Genomic DNA, 19,151 nt, shown 5'->3' with positions numbered 1-19,151 from the left:
TATTGGGGTAAGGTGCAATAGCTTATAAAGCTAGATCAAATCCATGGTTTATATACCAAAAATATATCCTTATTTCATCATTTCAAATTATATTCAATAACACCCTTGTTTCAAGATGCATTTTCAAATTTCACTCGCTGAAATAATAAGAGATCTTGCATGCAATTTCATAAAAATCAAATATTTCTCCTAATTTAAAATAAAATTAAAAAAAAAACTGAACAACAAATAATCTAACCAAATGATTCAATTATACTGATATGCTAATCTGCCACTTTTCATCAATACTTCATTTCTCACCAATACAGTTTAAGGAATTACATTTAATATCTTCCAGAAGCAATAAGTTTCCTCGTATTTACCAGCATGCTTGATTCATTATGGAATATTTTGCATTACTCACAGCATTTCAGAATGGAAAATTTTTAACATATCAGACTCATTAAGAAAATAAATATTTATCTTTATTTTTGGTTCTAGTAGATATAACAATTTCACAGATTTATTTTGCTGCAACAAACTGTCTGATAAGATTTTATTTCACAGGAGCCATAATAAAGTTTAAATAAGTTAACTACAATTAACATTATCAGAAAAAAAGAGAGACTGAGAAAGAGAATGGGCAAGATTTTAACTTGCAGATGCTTGAATATTCAAGTATACTACCAAAATAAATATTGTAGTTTAGGATCACACTAGGAATAAAATTACAAAAAACACAAGGACTTTGTTCTTATTGTAACAACTGAATATACACCAAAGAGCCAATACATTATGACCACCCTGTTAACATGTAAAACCACCTTTAGCCCTCAAAACTGCCAGCACCCGGTGTGGCATTGACTCCACGAGGTGGTGGTATGTACTCTGAGGTATCTGATACGAAGCACTCACCAATTAGTCCTGCAATTTCCAAACGTTGCGAGAGGGTAGTGTGGCAGCACAAATTTGGTTTTCCAAGTGCAATCACCATGTCATGTGAATTTAGAGGCCAAGGCATGATTTGAAAGTGACTGGAATGTTCCTTGAACCACCCCATGACGATTCGACTCTTATGATATGGTGCATTATCCTGTTGGTATACACCATCCCATGCCGGAAATACTTTTTCAGTGAATGGGTGAACTTGGTCTGCAACACAGTGCATAGACTGTTCTATGGGGATTGTGGGCCCTAATGTGCTCCATGAAAACATTTCCCACACCCTAATACACCCTCCCAATGGCTTGTCTCCATCTAACTGTGCATCAGGGAGCCAGGGTCTCCTATGAAAATCGGAATATTAGCACACGCCCGTCGTTGTGGTGGACCAGAAAACGTGATTCGCCAGACCATGTAACTTTCTTCCGTTCTTCTAATGCCAAATTCAGATATTTCTTGGTCCTCTGCAGACGCAACTGGGGGTGACGTGTTGTCAGTGCAGAGACATGCTTCGGCCTCCGGCTGCATAAGCCCATGCATAGCAATGTACGCTGCACAGTGTGTTGAGAAACATTGTCTGGGCTGCCATTATTGTACCTGGTGATTTTGGCTGTTGTAGCTCTTCGGTCACAGCAAACAATGAGTAGCAATCTCCGCTCTCCTCTGGAATCAATGCGCCATTGACGACACACTGCTGGCAGGCGACTTGTCATTTCACCATCCATACACCACTTTTGATATGTGCTCATAACTGCACGTGAACAGCCCAATAAAAGCCCCATTTCTGATAGTGATGTCCCCAGTGACCGAGCCATAACAATTTGGCCTTTATCAAAGTCTGATAAATCAGCTGCTTTTCCCATTATGTCCCTAATCGTGCTATGTGTGGAAAGACAATGCATAGCCGCTTTATATACTCTAATATCAGCCGTGCAAACGTAGTGTTTTTTTCCCTGGGCTCTCCCATTGTTATAGATGGAGGTGGTTATGATGTAATGGCTCTTCAGTGCAAAAGTTCAATGATAAGAATCTGATTTTCGTAAGCACATTTTGAAATTAAAATTTTCACTCAGTTAGCTATTTCAGACCACAAACTTTATTTTAATTAGAACAAAGTTTCAACTACAAATACAGTGCCATTATCTTAAAAATATTTCATAAGATGTCTAACATAACTACACATATATTACAATTACGTTAAATCATTTGGCAATAATGGCAGTATTTTATGGTAATGGGAAAAAGCAGATTTGCTAAATTAGTGAGGTTATACAATGACTCAGTTGCAGAATCTGAACAAATAATGTTGGCACATGATAAAATAACAATAAACTTCACTGAAAATGTCAAAATGAACCTTAACAAAATTGCAAAATAAAGATGCCGAAATATGCTAGCATAGAATTTTTAATTAGGCAAAAAAGCAGCCTTAAGCAAGTGTAGATTTTGAATAATGTTTCGTTGAATTTTTAAGGCCGATCAGATATGGGTCTCTCTTCCTCAGAAGCAAACAATAAGTTGTGAGGTAGCTCCTCCCAACTTCACAAAAATTTACAGCTTTCAAATGCAACAAAGAAAAGACACTACATCTAAGCAAAGCAATGCAACTGGAGGAGGCATTTATAAACGCATAGGAATTCAGCTGAAAGTGCAAACGAAACTAGCTGTTACAAAGCTATAAAAATCTCAAATTATGTTCTTAACCAGAATAATTCTCAACATCCCCCCCAAAAAAATCACTACAGAATAGAATATTAGATGAAAGAGAGAGATTCATCCCTACCCTTTCAGATGAGAGATAAATTAATAATTTTTTGTTCAAATTACAGATAATGAAATGAGCTCAATGTCAGTTTTTATCTTATTTATGTCTGCATTTTTTATAAATTTTGAATAATCAGGTGATAACAATTGTCACCTTCTGTATAGTATTAAGGAAAAATGCCAAAGTCTCAGTAACTTCCAACAGGCAGGGCTATTAGCGAATATGAATTACTAGAACAAGGACATTAACCCCTTAACTGGTTTGCCCGTACAGCGTACGGGCTACTGATCATTGGGCGCATCTGGTTTGCCCGTACAGTGTATATGAATTGATATTTCTCCCTTTCTTGTTTTGATTTGCCCATATTTTTAATATATTGAACAAGAGACTTTAGTATTAGAAGATTTCAATAGATGGCATAGCTTGTCCATGCCATTTAAAAGCATTCTAACAAGTTTTTTCTTTTGTTATTGGAAATTAAAAATATTTTGCATTCTTGGTTCTGGAAAGTTTTGCTACACGGTTATCTGGTTGTGAATTCAAAGTTCATTAGCTATGGATGATACAATAGATGATAATACTTTATTGTTAGATGCTTCTGATGATTTGGATTCAAATTCAGAACTGTCTTGTAATGTTCTGGATAATTCTTCAGATGACACATGTAGTGAGGTCAGCTTCGATGAAGACTTGACTTCTGCTAGAAGTTTTATTGAAATTGATGTGGAAAACCTGCTTCTTCCATGTCCCAGGTTTAATTTTACTGGTGTTCCAGCAGTAAATATACAAATTGATCATATTTCTGATGAATAAAATTGTAGAAGAAACAAACAGATATGCGACACAGTGTATCCAGTCAAGCACCGCAAAAAAATTCTCAAAAAGTAAATTTTGGAAACAAACAACTCAGGAAGAGATGCATATATTTTTTGCTCTGGCTATACTCCAAGGAATAATAAAGAAGCCTGAAATTGATCAGTACTGGAGTAAGAGACATTTCACATACACGCCCTTTTCCTCCCAAATAATGACTCAGCGTCGATTTCATCTTTTGCAACGATACTTACATTTTTTGGATAATTCAGCATTTGATGCACAAATTCACGAATGCCCAAAATTAGTGAAATTATGGCCAGCTTTGAAACATCTGAATGATAAGTTTCTTTTGACGGTGACACCACAACGTGATATAACCATAGACCTGTTATATACTAGACCGAGTATCGCCATTCAAAACCGGGTGAAAAAGCGGCACAGGAATGAGCTGCAGGAGTTTGGGCACGAAATGGAACTCAACCCAGACTTTGGCGTACTATCGCCATGGCTGGTGATTTTTTTTCCCTTCTTTTCTCTCAGTTTGAAATGCGAACTTAGAAAGATGACATTTCGCAGAAGCTGCCCTTGAATTTGTGGAAGAGGTTAAATCGATAAACACCAGCCAAAATTAATAATTACTCTAAAACTGGACACTTTATTTTAAAATTTAACAGGATAATTTTCATGCTGTAGAATAACATTTATAATGTCCATCGGCGTCTACAAAATTAAAAATAATAATAATTTTTAAAAAAATACTGGAGAGAACAAACTAAATTAATAATAATCTGAAATTAAAAATACAAAAATTTCAGTGATAGATTCAAATGCAGAACGATTCTTGATGAATTTAGTATATCGTAAAATTTAAATTTTATACAAGGAAAACTTTTTATTGTAATTAACTTCAAGTTAACTATAAATTTAAGGAATTTTATTCAATCATAATGCATATATTATAATGAATATAACTAAAAAAACTTGCATTTTCCAAATAAATAACATCTAATGACATTTAATCAGAATTACATATAACTTTCTTTATAATACAGTAAATGCATAAAAATAATTAATTAATACATTACATTGACACTAAAAATCAGAGGATTTTAGCCTCAGAAAAATTATAAGCCTAAAAATTGGCCATGAAAAATCAATAAAGTAATTAAATTTAAAAAAATAGAAGGTTTTTTAGTACTTAGGACAGAATAAAAAATAAAAAATAGATAATATAAGAAAAATGAGTGAAAACAGAAAATAATACAAAAAGGAAATTTAATGATAATAGGGTGTATTACAGAGAACTACAGAGTAGGCAAATCAAAGTGAGAAAGATATTAAATTAAATGAACTAAAAATGAATGTCAGTATAGCAGATATAAGTTAAAAGGAAGAGAGAGAGGTAAATTAATAAATAATGAAACAAAAAAGTGGTAAATTTTACTAGCAAAAATAAATATATTATGCATGTTGCACAATGTAGTCGCACTTATTTTAAATAATTTTAGACGGTAAAATTTAAAAAATGTTCATTATTTTTAAAAAGAAACTTAAAACTATTAAAGTTTTGAAATTAAACTGCTATATAATGAATATTTTCTTAATATTAAAATAAATGCCAGAAACATGATATAAGAAAGAAAATACGTGATTGAAAGTAAACATATTTGTTATATTTAGATGCAAGAAAAAGGGGTAAAATAAGGTCATTCATGTCAAAAAAAATAATAATTTTATGCAGTTCTTACACAGTGTATTACATCCACATTAGGAAGTATTAAATACATACATTACTACTTAGTACATTTCCGCATAAGCAAACGCAAAGAATATATAAACAAATGCATTTAAAGCAAAGTCTGTTGGCATATAAAAAATGTCACCAAAGCAGAAAACTAGACTAATTAAAATTATATTATTAAAATTTTAACATTTTTTCAGAACACAATTATTAAAAACATACATATATATTAAGATACTTTTATTTAAATGTTATTTCAAGTATGCGTATATTATATAAAATTAGAAAATTTATTTTTATTAGAAAACGGCAAGTAGAGTGGATTAAAAAAACCTCTACATTTTGTAAAAAATAGGGTTTAAAACATTAGAAAAAGCTCATCTGTGAAATGTTACTCCTCCGCATTTCACTTATGTGGAATTACATCCATATGCGGAGCACGAAAGTAGAATTTTTGAAGTCCGAAACAATGCGCATACTCGCAAAACACTTGCTTCTCACAAATTCTCCATAGAACTGTAATGGTAACAAAGATTCGCGGGAAATACGATCTAGGAAATGTTCCATACGATCTAGGAAATGTTCCATATGTTCCACGTGACATGTTCCATATGTCACGTGGTTCACATTTCTGTTTCCGCTCAGAGTTGCCGTTTCTCTCTCTAATGCATTACAGCTCTATGGATGTAACTATCGATGAAAGCCTTATGCTTTTCAAAGGAAGAGTAGGGTGGAAGCAGTATATTCCCCTAAAAACAGCAAGATTTGGAATAAAATGCTTCATGCTGTGCGAATTGATTTCTGGTTATGTGTGCTCTATAATAATATACACAGGCAAAAACACAATTCTGAAACCAGAGTTTTCAAATCTATGTATTTTGTCACAAGTTGTTATGACAATGATGCATCCGTTACTGCATAAAGGATATTGTCTTACGACGGATAATTATTATTCGTCACCAGAATTAGCTGATAAATCAATTTTGTGTCGAACAGATACATATGGCACCCAGAATCTAAAGAGAAAAGAAGTCCCATAGGAAATACAAAAGAAAAAACTAAAAAAAGGAGAAATCATTGCATTTCAGAGAGGAAAAGTTACTGTTATGAAGTGGATGGACAAAAAAAAAAAAAAAAAAAAAAAAAAAAAGTTCCATTACTGTCTATTATTCATAATACTGGAAAAGTAGAAATACAGGTCCGCTCTGAAATGAAACAGAAACCAAAAATTGTTATGGATCACAATAACACGATGGGAGGAGTAGACCGCATGGACCAAAATTTGAAAAATTTTGAAGTCATTACAAAGAGAGGAAAAAAATATTATAGAAATTTTTTTCCACATTTTTGATATTGCCGTATGGAACTCGTATGTCATATATTGTAAGAAAGGTGGAAAGAAAATGCAGTTACAGTTCAGACTTGATCTTGTTGACAGAATTATCGAGAAATACCATTCTGGGATTCAAGAATATGGAAAATATGGACGACCTGGTTCTGAGCCTAATGCTTTGAGACTGACCGAGAGACGGTTCATAGATGTTATTGCTCCAACAGAGAAGAAACTGAGACCTGCCAGGCAATGCATTGTATGCTGTTCCAGAAGGAATGAAAGTGGAAAGAGAATCCGAAAGGAAACGGTATTTCTGTATTGATTGGGACGTAGGACTTTGTCTAACACCGTGTTTAAAATTGTACCACACGAAAAAGGACTACTCAACAATAGTATTGAAATTATGAATTCTTAACATATGGGTAAGTTTATTATTATTATTATTATTTATTTATTTATTTATTTTTTAGATTCGCAGTTCGTGAGATCTGTATAACAATCTTCACTGCATAAACTGTGTGATTACAAAAAGCCAACATGTAGGGGCATTTGTGTTACAAAGTTATAAAATAAAAAAATGCTTAAATTCATTATTTATCAAAATTTTTTTAAATTCTTTCATTTTCCTTTTATACTAAGCCAAGACTTTAGGAAGACGTCCACATTAGGAAGTATTATATACAATAAAAAATATGCTTTTTTTGGAACATTTTGGAAAATAATTGACCAGTTAAGGGGTTAACTATGACATAACAAAATTGTAAGTATAACAAAAGGTGTAGAAACCAAAATTTTAACAAATTATTAAAAAATACTGCTCATAAAAGATCTTATATATTATTTTAGCAACCAGTTTTTTCACTATAAAACCTGCATACTAAATATTGGATTATCAAGTAATGATGAATTGCGCATCAGAAACATCAAAGCAAAATGGCAAAGCACTCTGGGGCTATCTGCCTAAGGAAAAGATGCCTTTGTGGAGGATTTTCTACAATAGGCAACAGAAAACATAAATGTTATGTTACTTAATAATTTTTATTCAGTGTTCTCCATACCTGAACACAGATTGGTCTTTCACAGTCCATAAGCTGTGACTTGCAGAAAATGAATAAAGAGAACAATTTATTATTCAAGAGTTGTGTTTGCTTTTCAAAGATGTATCCCAAATCCCTAGAAAGGTGTGAAAGCTCATTTAACAATTTAAAGCCCACCTACCCACTTAAAATTTCAAGCTACCATATGTGAAGCTGAGTTTTAACTTCTAAAACTGGAAAATACTGTTTACTATTTTAATTAATTTACTTTTTGCTACTTTAATTAATTTTTACTATTTTCATTATAACATACAATGAATAAAATGCAATAATAATAACTATCAAAACAGAGGTAAGGAAGAAAGTTTAAGGGAGATATAAACAAGTTAAAATAATAAACTCATAAAAAATTTCCAATAAACAAAACAACAACAAAAAAAAAAAAAAAAAAAAAAAAAAAGATAAGAAGATGCAAATTAATATTTAATGCAACTTAACTGCCAAAAAAAAACAAATCTTCAATCATGAAAAGCCAAAAAGAAAGAGATGAAAGAGCAAAGTGAAACAGGACAGCAACTAGCCATTTAGGGAAGCAGTCTTCCCACTGGGCGCATACATTAAGTCGTCCGCTGCAAATATTCTGGAAGAGTCTTTCTTTGGTCCCCATGAATGGTAATGTTCCACTGAGCAATGTATATAACAAAACTCCACAACTCCACACATCAGCAGGTTTGCCATATGATTGCCTCTGGACAACTTCAGGTGCCATAAAATGAGGTGTTCCAACTCGGCCTAAAAAGATGGAGCATGCTTTATATAAAATTATTGTCAGAATTTTGCTGGCATATTAAAAATAAAACAATTAAAGGGAAATAATACAGCCTGTATAAATGTCCACTGAAAGATTATTCATTATTTTATACTATAAATAAGAAAGATCACTATTATTATTCCACCTGCTTCACCTCTCAATGGGCACTACAGGTCAGTCATGTTATTCTGATCATTGCTATGGCAACCTATTTTGGTTGTTTATTTTTTCAACCTTATTACAGATAAACAGTAGTTACTACTTTTGTTGGGTGCTCCAACTTACAGCTTTTTGGGAATGTTAGCATAAAATTAGCAAAAAGGGTTAGTTAGCTTAGAGATATTTACATATATACATGAGCAGAGGCTTGCTGCCTTTACATTTTGTCAGGTGCCTAGACCTGGTTATCTGCTATGATTATGTTTCTCTTAGAATAAACATGCTCTATGATAGTTCTGACGCCCTGTGTCTGTAGTAATCCTGAAGAAGGTCTTTGAGGCTTTGTGATCCCCGGAACTAAGGAAGGAAAGCTCTGATGGAAGAAGTGAGTGGACAGTCGTGGATGTAATGTGAAACATCTGCTGAAGAAGCTGAAGCACTGTAGGCGCATTTTACGTTTTGATGGCAGAACCTGCTGAGGTATGTGGGAAATCTTCCTTGATTTGTGAAAGCTTGTTGTAGATAGAAATCTGTTTTGAGCCTTTTGGTGGAAACCAAGGGAAAGATGGAGTAGGTGTGTCAACCAGTGTTCTGAGTCGTCCCAGCGAGCTTGCCAGATGGACATGAAGGTGCAGAAGATCTTGCGTTTGGCAGCGACTATGGACAGTGGTATCTCTGAGTCAACGAATGGGTGACTTCTTTAGCTAAAGAGTCGGCCCTTTCATTACCCTGGGTACCTTGATGACTTCATACCCAGCATAGAGACACTTGCCTGGAAGAAGACAAGGTAATAAGCACTTGTTTAATGAAGAGATGTGGAAGGCTTGTGTGCCATTCTTGTTCAGTGTCTGTAGGATGCTCATGCTGTCTGTGTAGAAGCTGAATGATGGAAAATTGGTGTTGCCTGCCCAGAGAGCTGCCTTCTTTTAATGCTTCCTATATGTATACAGTACAAAGTCCATAATCCGGACTCGTCGAAACTTCGGCGACTCCGGATTATAGATCATCACTTTAAATCTGGTAAGATTGCATGCAGAAATTATACAATTAATAATATGAAATCGTAATTTGTGAAATAAAGAGCAATTATGATCTAAAGGGTATCAAAATTTACAAAAAAAAAAAAAAAAGCTTAATATTTATTTGTTTACTTTATGAAACATTTCTTTCAGTGTAAGTTGTTTAAGATGCTTCCACAAAAAATTCCTTTGTGCCATCTGATTCCATACTCCTCGCATAATTTTGAGATGGTTATGCCTTTATCCATTTTTTTGCAGCAATTCCTCTTTTTGTTTGATGGACATCGAAACATGCTTTCGCTTTGTAGATCCTTTGGCAGCTCCAGAATTGGAAAATCTTTTTGACATAATCAAAATATCAAGCTTAATTTTTATAAAATTGCTCTAACAGTCTGCAAAAAATAATAAGCCGGATCCAATTAGAAGATTAAGGAATAGCGCAAACTGCAACATTAACTGATATGCCTTAGAATCAGTAAAGATAATTTTAGCCTAGCTTATACCATCCATTATACATTAACCCCTCCCCAAGCGTTAGGGCCTTTCAGGAAACGGCACAAAAAATAATTGTGTGTACTCACCTGGTCTGTTGCAGAAACGGCAAGTATTTTTACTCTAACTACTTCAAGAGCGGTCCCCCCTTACCATGTGGATATAATTAAGCTAATTCTCCCCTCCGTTGAATTTAGCGAGTGAAATTAGTTTTTCTCCTTATGGTATCTTCGTTACATGACTGGTTGCTAAAATGGTATTTTATCTTCTATTTGGCTACTTTATAATTTGCATACTAACACATATGCTGTATATTACACGTACTTTAATCAAGATATGTGCCGAATACAGAAAGTTAGTCAATATACATCATACATATAAGAGAAGCTACTTAAAATGCTTTAAATTTTCAGTTTCTTTAAGGAATTGCTTCGATAATGGTGAAAAATTAATATAGCATTTTTTATCGTTATTTTCTGAGAAAATACTTTTTAATATACAAAGGAAATTTGTGAAAATTTTTTTCTCTCATGTTCCAATTTTTCGACTACAAATTATTTGCAACTTATTTTAATATTATGTTTATTTTTAATTTTAAAATATTCTAAGTTCATTCCAGTTTAAAGGATTATATTTAAATAATTCTTTAGATTGCATCATAAATTTATTAGTAGCTAGTTATTTATGACATCGTTTTGACTTGTGAGGAATAAATAAAATATTGTAATCACGAAAAATTTCGATTTTCATATTTCAAAGGAAATTTCCATTTTGACTAGTTCCATCATGACATTTACACATACGTATGTCACATAACTTCAGCATAAAATGTTAAAATTTTATATTTTGAACTTATGACTAGTTTTAGCGTGACCACATATCCGTACGTATGTACGCATGTATATCGCATAACTCAAAAACGATTAACCGTAGAATGTTGAAAGTTTTTGTATCGGATTGGTATAACATTTAATTGTGCACCTCTCTTTTTTATTGCAATCGGCAGTGCCAAAGGGGCATTTTGAAATGGAAGCTCATACCTCATTTTCAAACGAAATACGTTTAAATGAAGTTTAGCAAAAATTGCGTTTAATTTATTTGGCGTACAAGGAAGTCATGTGGTGTCCGCATCAGATTTTTTAAGATGTTTCAAAATAAATAAATATATAGTTTGAATATCAAACGATCTCAAATATATGAGCTTTATTTGTTTATAAATATTTTACAAGAAAGATAAGAAGTAATCTCAATAGCATATCTTTAAGAGAATCACATTAAATACACCTTTTTTAAAGCAAAATTTAAAAAATAAGTGATTAAATTTTTTAAAAATCGTTTTTGTAAAATATTACATATGAAACCAGATATTGTTTTCAGAAAGACAATTTATAGAGTGATTATGTTTTTTTGATGCAAAGGAAGTGAAAAATTAGCAATGCCCTTGCCGGGACTCGAACTTGGACCTCTTGAATACTCGCTGAGAGTGCTAGCATTACACCACGAAGGATGCAGCGAGAAGTTAGAAAATACCTTATATACTCCGCCTCTTAAAGGCCGACTGGAGATTAGGAGACCCAATTGCCAAATCCTGGTGGTGAAGAATCATCATCCATTCCCCTTTTTTTTAGTTCGGACACCACTGTAAAACACTAGATTATTTGTGGAGACACATAAAAAATGAGCAAAGCCCTAGCCGGGACTCGAACCTCTCGAATATACTCCGAATGCGCTACATTACACCACAAAGGTATGCAGAAGGGAGAGAGAAAGTACCTTATAAGTTTAAGGAAAAAAATATTGTTTTAAAATGAATATCGCACAATAATTTCCACCTTAAATTGTCTTTCTGGAAAATATTTTTTGTAATATTCATTTTAAAATTCTTCTAAAGCAATATTTCTATACATTAATTTGATAGTCTTAAAGTTATGGTATCTAAATGTATGTATAAGCAGTCAGTTAAAAAACACAATATAACAAGGGCACAAGATCTACATAAAGATCCATTTCTATCGTCTATTTCCATCTATTCTACGATCAGCCAAAATAGAGTTATAATTATCCTCCTGAATATTTGAACAAGTAAAATATGTCAGTATGGCATACGCGAACAAGTAAAATTATCTCGTTACTGTTAGGGATGTTGAAAGTGAAACTTCCCTTAAAAAGGCGGCAAAACATTTGACAGTTTTAGATTTAGTTTATTTGATTACGGCAAAGCAAGAAAGTATTATTTTACTAACGAAAGTATGTCTTTGGGGAGAACTTCCCAAGTGAAATTGGCTGGTACTGATGTTACACAGCAGGAAAACCACAGAAGCATCCATGCAGTCAACCTGTTTGCCAGAACTTGAGTCCGGGTGGTCGAACTACCAGTGTTCAACGATATTACCGCTCGACCTTTGGCTAACCCATATCTATTTCAGAAAATGTGACTTCGCGTGCTATATTAGAATTTTTAAATCTATGTAACATGCAAATTATTTAGCCGATGCAATGTATTAGCAAATTCTTTAATGACTTGATTCTTGTAGTTTTCTACGAAACTGGGTATTCTGCTGGCTGACTGGATAAGACCACAGAATCTAATCCTTCAATATGGATTCAAATCATGGCGTACAGCCTAACTACATAGGAACATTTAGGATTTCTCCATGTGAAATACGATTATGAGGCAAGTTTCCTTTCAGAATCTTCCACGAAAGCATTCCACTTCTTAGTCAGATGATTCAAGAATGTTTCATCGTTTTCAATTAAAACAAAAGATGCAGTGAGAATGCATCCTTTGTTTTAATTATTGTTGTTTTAAAGGATGCAAGCTTCTCAGGAAGTACGATGTAGAAGTATACTACATTAATCATTTATTTTTCCAAAATATTCTTATTAAAAATCTATTTAACAATAATTATATTGTTTATATACCCTAGTAAATTATGAATATTTGTTTAGTTTCTTGTCATCTCTGTTTCTGTGTAATATAAAAATTCTAGAATTCAGAATTTTACACAAAAATAAATTTTTTCCGTAGTTACAAATATAACGTTTGCAGTCGAAATTATTTAAGATAAATACAATATTTTTTTTTTTTTACAGCACCAGTATGCCTTGGCTTATTTGACTAATGTAAAGCATACTAGGGCTATTTGCCTAAAAGGAGGGATGCCTTCATTGGAAAATTCAGAATTAGTATTCAATTATTTCAATGTCAAGATGCCTCCTGAAATCTTTGTCATAAATATTAAAATTTTAAAGCCCTAAATCATAGTAAATACAGTTTCTGAAACTTATTATATTCATACGTTTTGCAGTCGAAGAACACTTTCTATTTTGAAATTTCTTGCTGTAGGACTAATGTAAAAGTTAAATTTTGTATTAGTGTATGTAGATAAAATGATTTATATAGTATCTATAATACGAAATTTTTTGGATTGAAAAGGCAACGATCAGTTTAGAATCAACAAGTTAAAAAATAATCAAACATAATATCCATTTGAAAATACATTCCAATTAAAACTATTTTTCAAAATGTAGACTTTTCGAGTATGTTGTAAAGTAAGCTTTAAAATATTTTGGAAGAGCTAGACAGAAATTATGTGAAAGGAAGTGAATCCAGTTTTAATTTTTACAAACTTTCGTATAATGTATCAATTTATTTTAAGAAATTTTAACCAGTAATTACAACTTAATATTGTTTCAAATTAAAAATAATGAATGGAAGCATTCACAACGCTTGAACACAGCATATTTAAAATAGTACAAGACTGCTAGGAACCTTTGTTAGGAGGAAGCAACTGATTGAAACCATGTGTTCAAATTGTCCCATCTGCCATTTATATTGTGAGAAAAGGTACGTCTTTTGTATACGTATGTTTAAAAACTTGTTTTTCCGTTCTGAAAGTAAAGCAGTCCCCCAGGGGTGTAATTACTCTTTTGGTGACAAATCTGAACTACTGCAAATCTTCAAAACCGCGAACTGAATCTAGCTACGATGACTTTACTGAATGATCAAAGCCATCTGTTATTGTGAATCATTTTAAGCTTTCCTTTAGAAATACAGAAGGTTACAAGAACAGGGTTTTTACACATCTACAGCTATTCTTTTTTAATCACTGTCACTTAACATAAATGTAAAATAAATCAATATTTAGTCATTCCTTTGCGCAGCATGTCAAAACAAATTTCTCTTAAGTCATATGTTCATGACTGAAGTTGGTATGTGTATTTCTTTAGTTTATGCTATGGAAGGACATGGCGATCATCTGCATATGTGAAAATAAAATTATGATAAAATACTTGATCTCTAATACAAGAGATTAAATTTAAAAAGTCGTGTTTTGTCTAAAATAATGATCTCTTGTAAAATCTTTTCCATAATATGTGGCGATTTCCTCTAGCGGGACAAGCTTTTTTTTACTGCTTAGACCTATGAATCTTGAGCATAAGGCTCAGATTTTATGATCATTTCTTGCTGTAGTGCTTTGATAAAGAAATTAAAATAAGGTTAGCTTTTATTATTTCTGTAATTCTAAATATTTTTACAATTGGGCTAATCCAAGTTTTATTCAAAATCATCTAATGATTCGAAAAGGTTCTTCAGATTGCTGACGAAGTTATTTAAAAGGAAACTTTATTTGATATGTTAATCAAGTTAAAATATTACTGCAGCTGTCTAGACAACATTCAATCTAAGGCTGATACTATTTTGAAGAAAATTTATATGCATTTTAAATAATACAGAACATTCTTCTTTATTGTGTGTCATTTGCCAACGACAACTTCACCATTCGCCAACAATATATATCCAAAAACAATAAAATAAACTAAACAAACATAAAAAACTTTCGTGCTTCTTTTCTTATTAGTATTTCATTCTTATTATTTAATTACTGCTATTTTTTTAATTCAAAATTGTAACTCTTAGAAAAGTTGTGGTTACATTTCAGAAATTCAGATGTTACGCTGTAGGTTATTTTTTAATAATTTATGAAACAAAATATGGAAATTTTTACTCAACTCTTCATTGCTGCTTGCATTGAGCAAAGTAATATATATTATGTAAAGCATGAGCACACAAGAAAATCAAACTTAGTAAAATTTTATCTAATGAAAATCACATTCATATCAATGTATATTAAAAGCACTGGATCATTTAAAATGCATTAGAATGAAACTTCAACAAACCAATACAAGCGACGAGTATTGTTTCAAAAAGAATAATTAATTCGTCATTATTATATTTACTATTAAATTAGTTTGTGTTTTATATACCCGTATCAAGAATACACTTATTATAACTTATTACAATAGACTATTGATTTTCTAAATTTTATCTGACTTATTGCTTAAGTAATGTTATTCTTTATATGCAATTGCATGCAATTCAGGTTAATTGAATGCAGTACTATTCGGTTCGCGCAAATTAATTGAACGTTTTTAACTTGCCGGTTTTATGCATATACATAATCATTAGTAAATTTATTTAAATAATGCAAATATTTTGAAATGCTATTTTTTAATTGAATTCAAAAGGGTTTTGCATATTTCTGAACATTTACTTTGAAATCTAAAGGATATATTATGAAAATGTTATCTGTTTAAAGATAGTATTGGAAAATTTTTACGTGCTGCTTATTTATTTAGCGAAGAATGTTCGCGTCAGTTTCTCGTATGTCTAAACACTTTCTTGGCGATAAAACGTAGTGATCTAAAACGAAGCACAGCAAGCTCTTAGACTCCTACTGACAGTTGTCATTTAGAGATTTCCAGGGTTCCAAAAATAAGGGTGGTGGTAAGACATCTGCACGGCCGCTTTAAGGCGGTCATAGTGCTTTCGAGGTCATCGCCAGTGACCGCCTAGAACTGTCAGTAACGCTTTCAAACACTTTTCCGTCAGTAACGCTTTTGAGGTAGGTCTCCTTGACCGCCTAAACCCGGTCATAACGCTCTCAGAGGGTTAAACGAGCATGCGTAAATGTATTACACGCATGCATAAACACATTACGTGCAAGCATAAAGCATACCAAAAAAAAAAAAAACATTTGTGGCTTTTGAGGTCCGGATTATAGACCATTTCAGATAATGGATGTCCAGATTATGAACTTTGTACTGTATACATATATTTCAGTATTTCAAAAGGGAATGAGGATCTTAGCTAAATAATGGAAGCCACGACACAGGCATGATAACCCCAAATGGGATTTTGAGCTTTCAAATCAAAATTCTCCTTCAGTTAGATACTTGAATGCTCCTCCTCTGATTATTTTATTCTTCTCTTTTTTCTGAAATTCATGTTATTGCCTTGTTCCCCCCAAAATTATTAAATGCTTTACTCTTATGGCTACTCACAACAACATATATAGCTTAAGATTTAGGCAAAGCAATGGCCTCATGTTTAGGATAGATTTTAACCAAGACTCTGGTGATTTTGAGGGTGAACGGGTACAGGTCCATCTTCATCAGGTCCCTCGAAGATTACAGAGACTTGGTTAAAATCTATACCAAAAATAAGGTCTTTAGTTTGCTTAACTGTGTATTTTACTTTGCCGTGTTTCTCTTCTCGCTTGAGCTTACATGCCTATTAAGAGAATAAAATGCTACCTTCTGAAGACAACAAAAGATTTTTACAGAAGCCAAATCCTTTATAAGAGAGAGAATTTTATGAGAAAGCTTAAGACTGTCACTATCCACTCTTCAAAATTTTTCTGAAAAACAAAGTAACCTTAATTTTTTTTTCCTACAGTTTGCAATTTAAGCTCAAAAGATATTGAAAAAAACTGACATAAAATGGCTTAGCAATCTATCAAAATAAATGACACAGCCAGATGTCAAAATAAAATATATAATACACCCTCCCTCAAAAAAATTACATTTAGATGATATAGAATTTTTTTGGACCATAGGTTTTTTTTTTTTTTTTTTTTTTTTAATTTTATTTATTTATTTAACCTACCTAAATTCAACATGCTTTAGATGGACAGATTCAACCACTAAAGGGTAGTTCAAAATTATGGATCATGCACTTCAATTCACATATATAGATAACATGTTTTCTCTTATTTCCCAATACAGAATGTTTCATTTTATTCATCATTTCAGTCTTTCACAAAAAAAAAAAAAAAAAAAAAGAAAAAAAAGAAAAAGAAAAAGAAAAGAAAATTATGATTTCAGAACATACAACATTGTAAAATAGAAATCTTTTAAAACGTGTTTACAACTGTTGCAAAAGCCAGTTCAGACAGAATAAAAACATGACAAAATGAAAAAAAATATCTAGCATTTCAAGAAACTTTCAAATCCAAAACCATGTTTTACCAGACTTGAATCTGCAGGAACTAGTAATACATGAACCAAAATGAAATGATAAATTCTGAAGAATGAAATACGTAATTACATATTTAGCAAACACAAAATTCTTAAAGAAATCCATCATAAATGATACCATGATGCAAAAGTAAAACCAGCAAAATGAAAATTAAAATAAAAGCACACACTTAAAAAGCCAAATATTTTCAAAATTTATCTGGAATATGAAATCTGTAAAATTTTTGACAAATGAACAAACTATAACTTAGAGAATTTATATTTGTTTATTTATGTAACATCCTAATAAGTCTAAAATTCAACTCAAAAACTCAACAATAAAACTGATGTATATGAACCAGACAAAAGTACACAAAAACTATTCATTAAAAACACAGCATAAAATAATTAAACATTTGAGAATAAAAAACATTCTACATTTGTTACAAATGCAGCTTGCATGCAGTAGTGAAATATATATGGTAACACATTAATATCACATTGAAATGAAAACAAAACAAAGACACTCACAAGTAAAGATTCACAGAAAGTATAGCAATATTACTGAAAAATTCCAGGCTAGTAGATAAGAAATCCTGCTACAGTACAAAGCTGTGCACTCTCAGAGACAACAAGTACCAGTAGCTCAATAATGCATTTACCGCTTTCATATTTGAGCAATCTGGATTTTCAGAGTGTAAAAACATTGCATCATAGCACCTAACCTAACACATTTTAATCCAGTTTACATTAGTGTAACACAGTGATACAGTAAGTTGGTAGTTTATAGTAGCTTACAAACCTTGCTGTGATAATGTTATGTTATAGAAGGGTGTTCCCATCATAAGAGTTTCTGTTTATATCTAAGGTCGTAGTTGAGCTCTCTCTACAATTCAAATGTCAATCAATTCAGAATTACATCATAATATGTAAAATAAACATGCAGAATAAGGGGTAAAAGTTTGAATGAAAACATATTTATTAATTTATTATATATAAAGCTGTTCCACTAAATGTGATAAATTAATAAATGAAAAAATCACAACGTTATGAAATATATAAAAACCAAATCACACATACTTTTATGAATTTAAAACATTGGCTTTATAAGGACTGCATAAAACAGGCACCCCAATTACCCAGACCAAATATAACCCGTTTTCCTTACCACAGTAAGGTGCAAGTCTTAAGGTTTAGAAACAAAGGATACACCAGAACATTATTCAGTTTCTTGTCCCAACAAAAGGCTCCTCTCACATGATGCCTACAGGTTAGATGAGATTTCTTCATTAATTTGGGTTCTACAACCCCACTTGGTCTCTTCCCTTGAATTCTTACCAACCTGGCTTTGCATTTCATCTTAAGCCTCTCAGTCATTATGCTGACTCTTCCTTTAGCAAGCCAAAGCACAACTTCTAAATGGGCATGCAGCTACTGCTCAGGTAAAGAAGGTGTGCCACACACTCATCCAAAACAAGCTGAGAAAGAAGATGAAGATTGCTTTTATATGACACATAAGAAATGCAGCCTTATATGATAGAAGGAATAAAGGCAGTTTCTGGTTGCAGTCCAGCTGACTCTGGGATATGAATATCAGGAGATCTAATATTGTTTGAATAAATTCATTCCCCTTGTTCTTTAGCTGTGGATATAAGGAAGTAGACTGAGTCTTTTCAAAACTAAAAATTCTACACAGTCCTTTAAAGCCACGTTCACACTGGCCTGTTGACATGAAAAGCAGAAATGTAGGGGGGAATT

General features: G+C 32.2%; 1 protein-coding gene across 1 annotated transcript in view; it reads right to left on the bottom strand.

Annotated features, from left to right (window-relative positions):
* The window catches only part of LOC118183902 (peripheral plasma membrane protein CASK-like), a 367,998-nt gene that overhangs the window by 257,258 nt on the left and 91,589 nt on the right, over nt 1–19,151 (bottom strand). Inside the window, exon 6 of the mRNA XM_085807886.1 lies at nt 8,230–8,405. Within this exon, the coding sequence (XP_085664012.1) occupies nt 8,230–8,405 (176 nt within the window). The remainder of the gene's footprint in view (nt 1–8,229; nt 8,406–19,151) is intronic.

Source organism: Stegodyphus dumicola, chromosome X1, assembly GCF_044657685.1.
Source record: "Stegodyphus dumicola isolate Sdum_Otavi_A_Nest chromosome X1, ASM4465768v1".
NCBI classification, from domain to species: domain Eukaryota; kingdom Metazoa; phylum Arthropoda; class Arachnida; order Araneae; family Eresidae; genus Stegodyphus; species Stegodyphus dumicola.
This window is presented reverse-complemented; position numbering and strand designations above follow the sequence as displayed.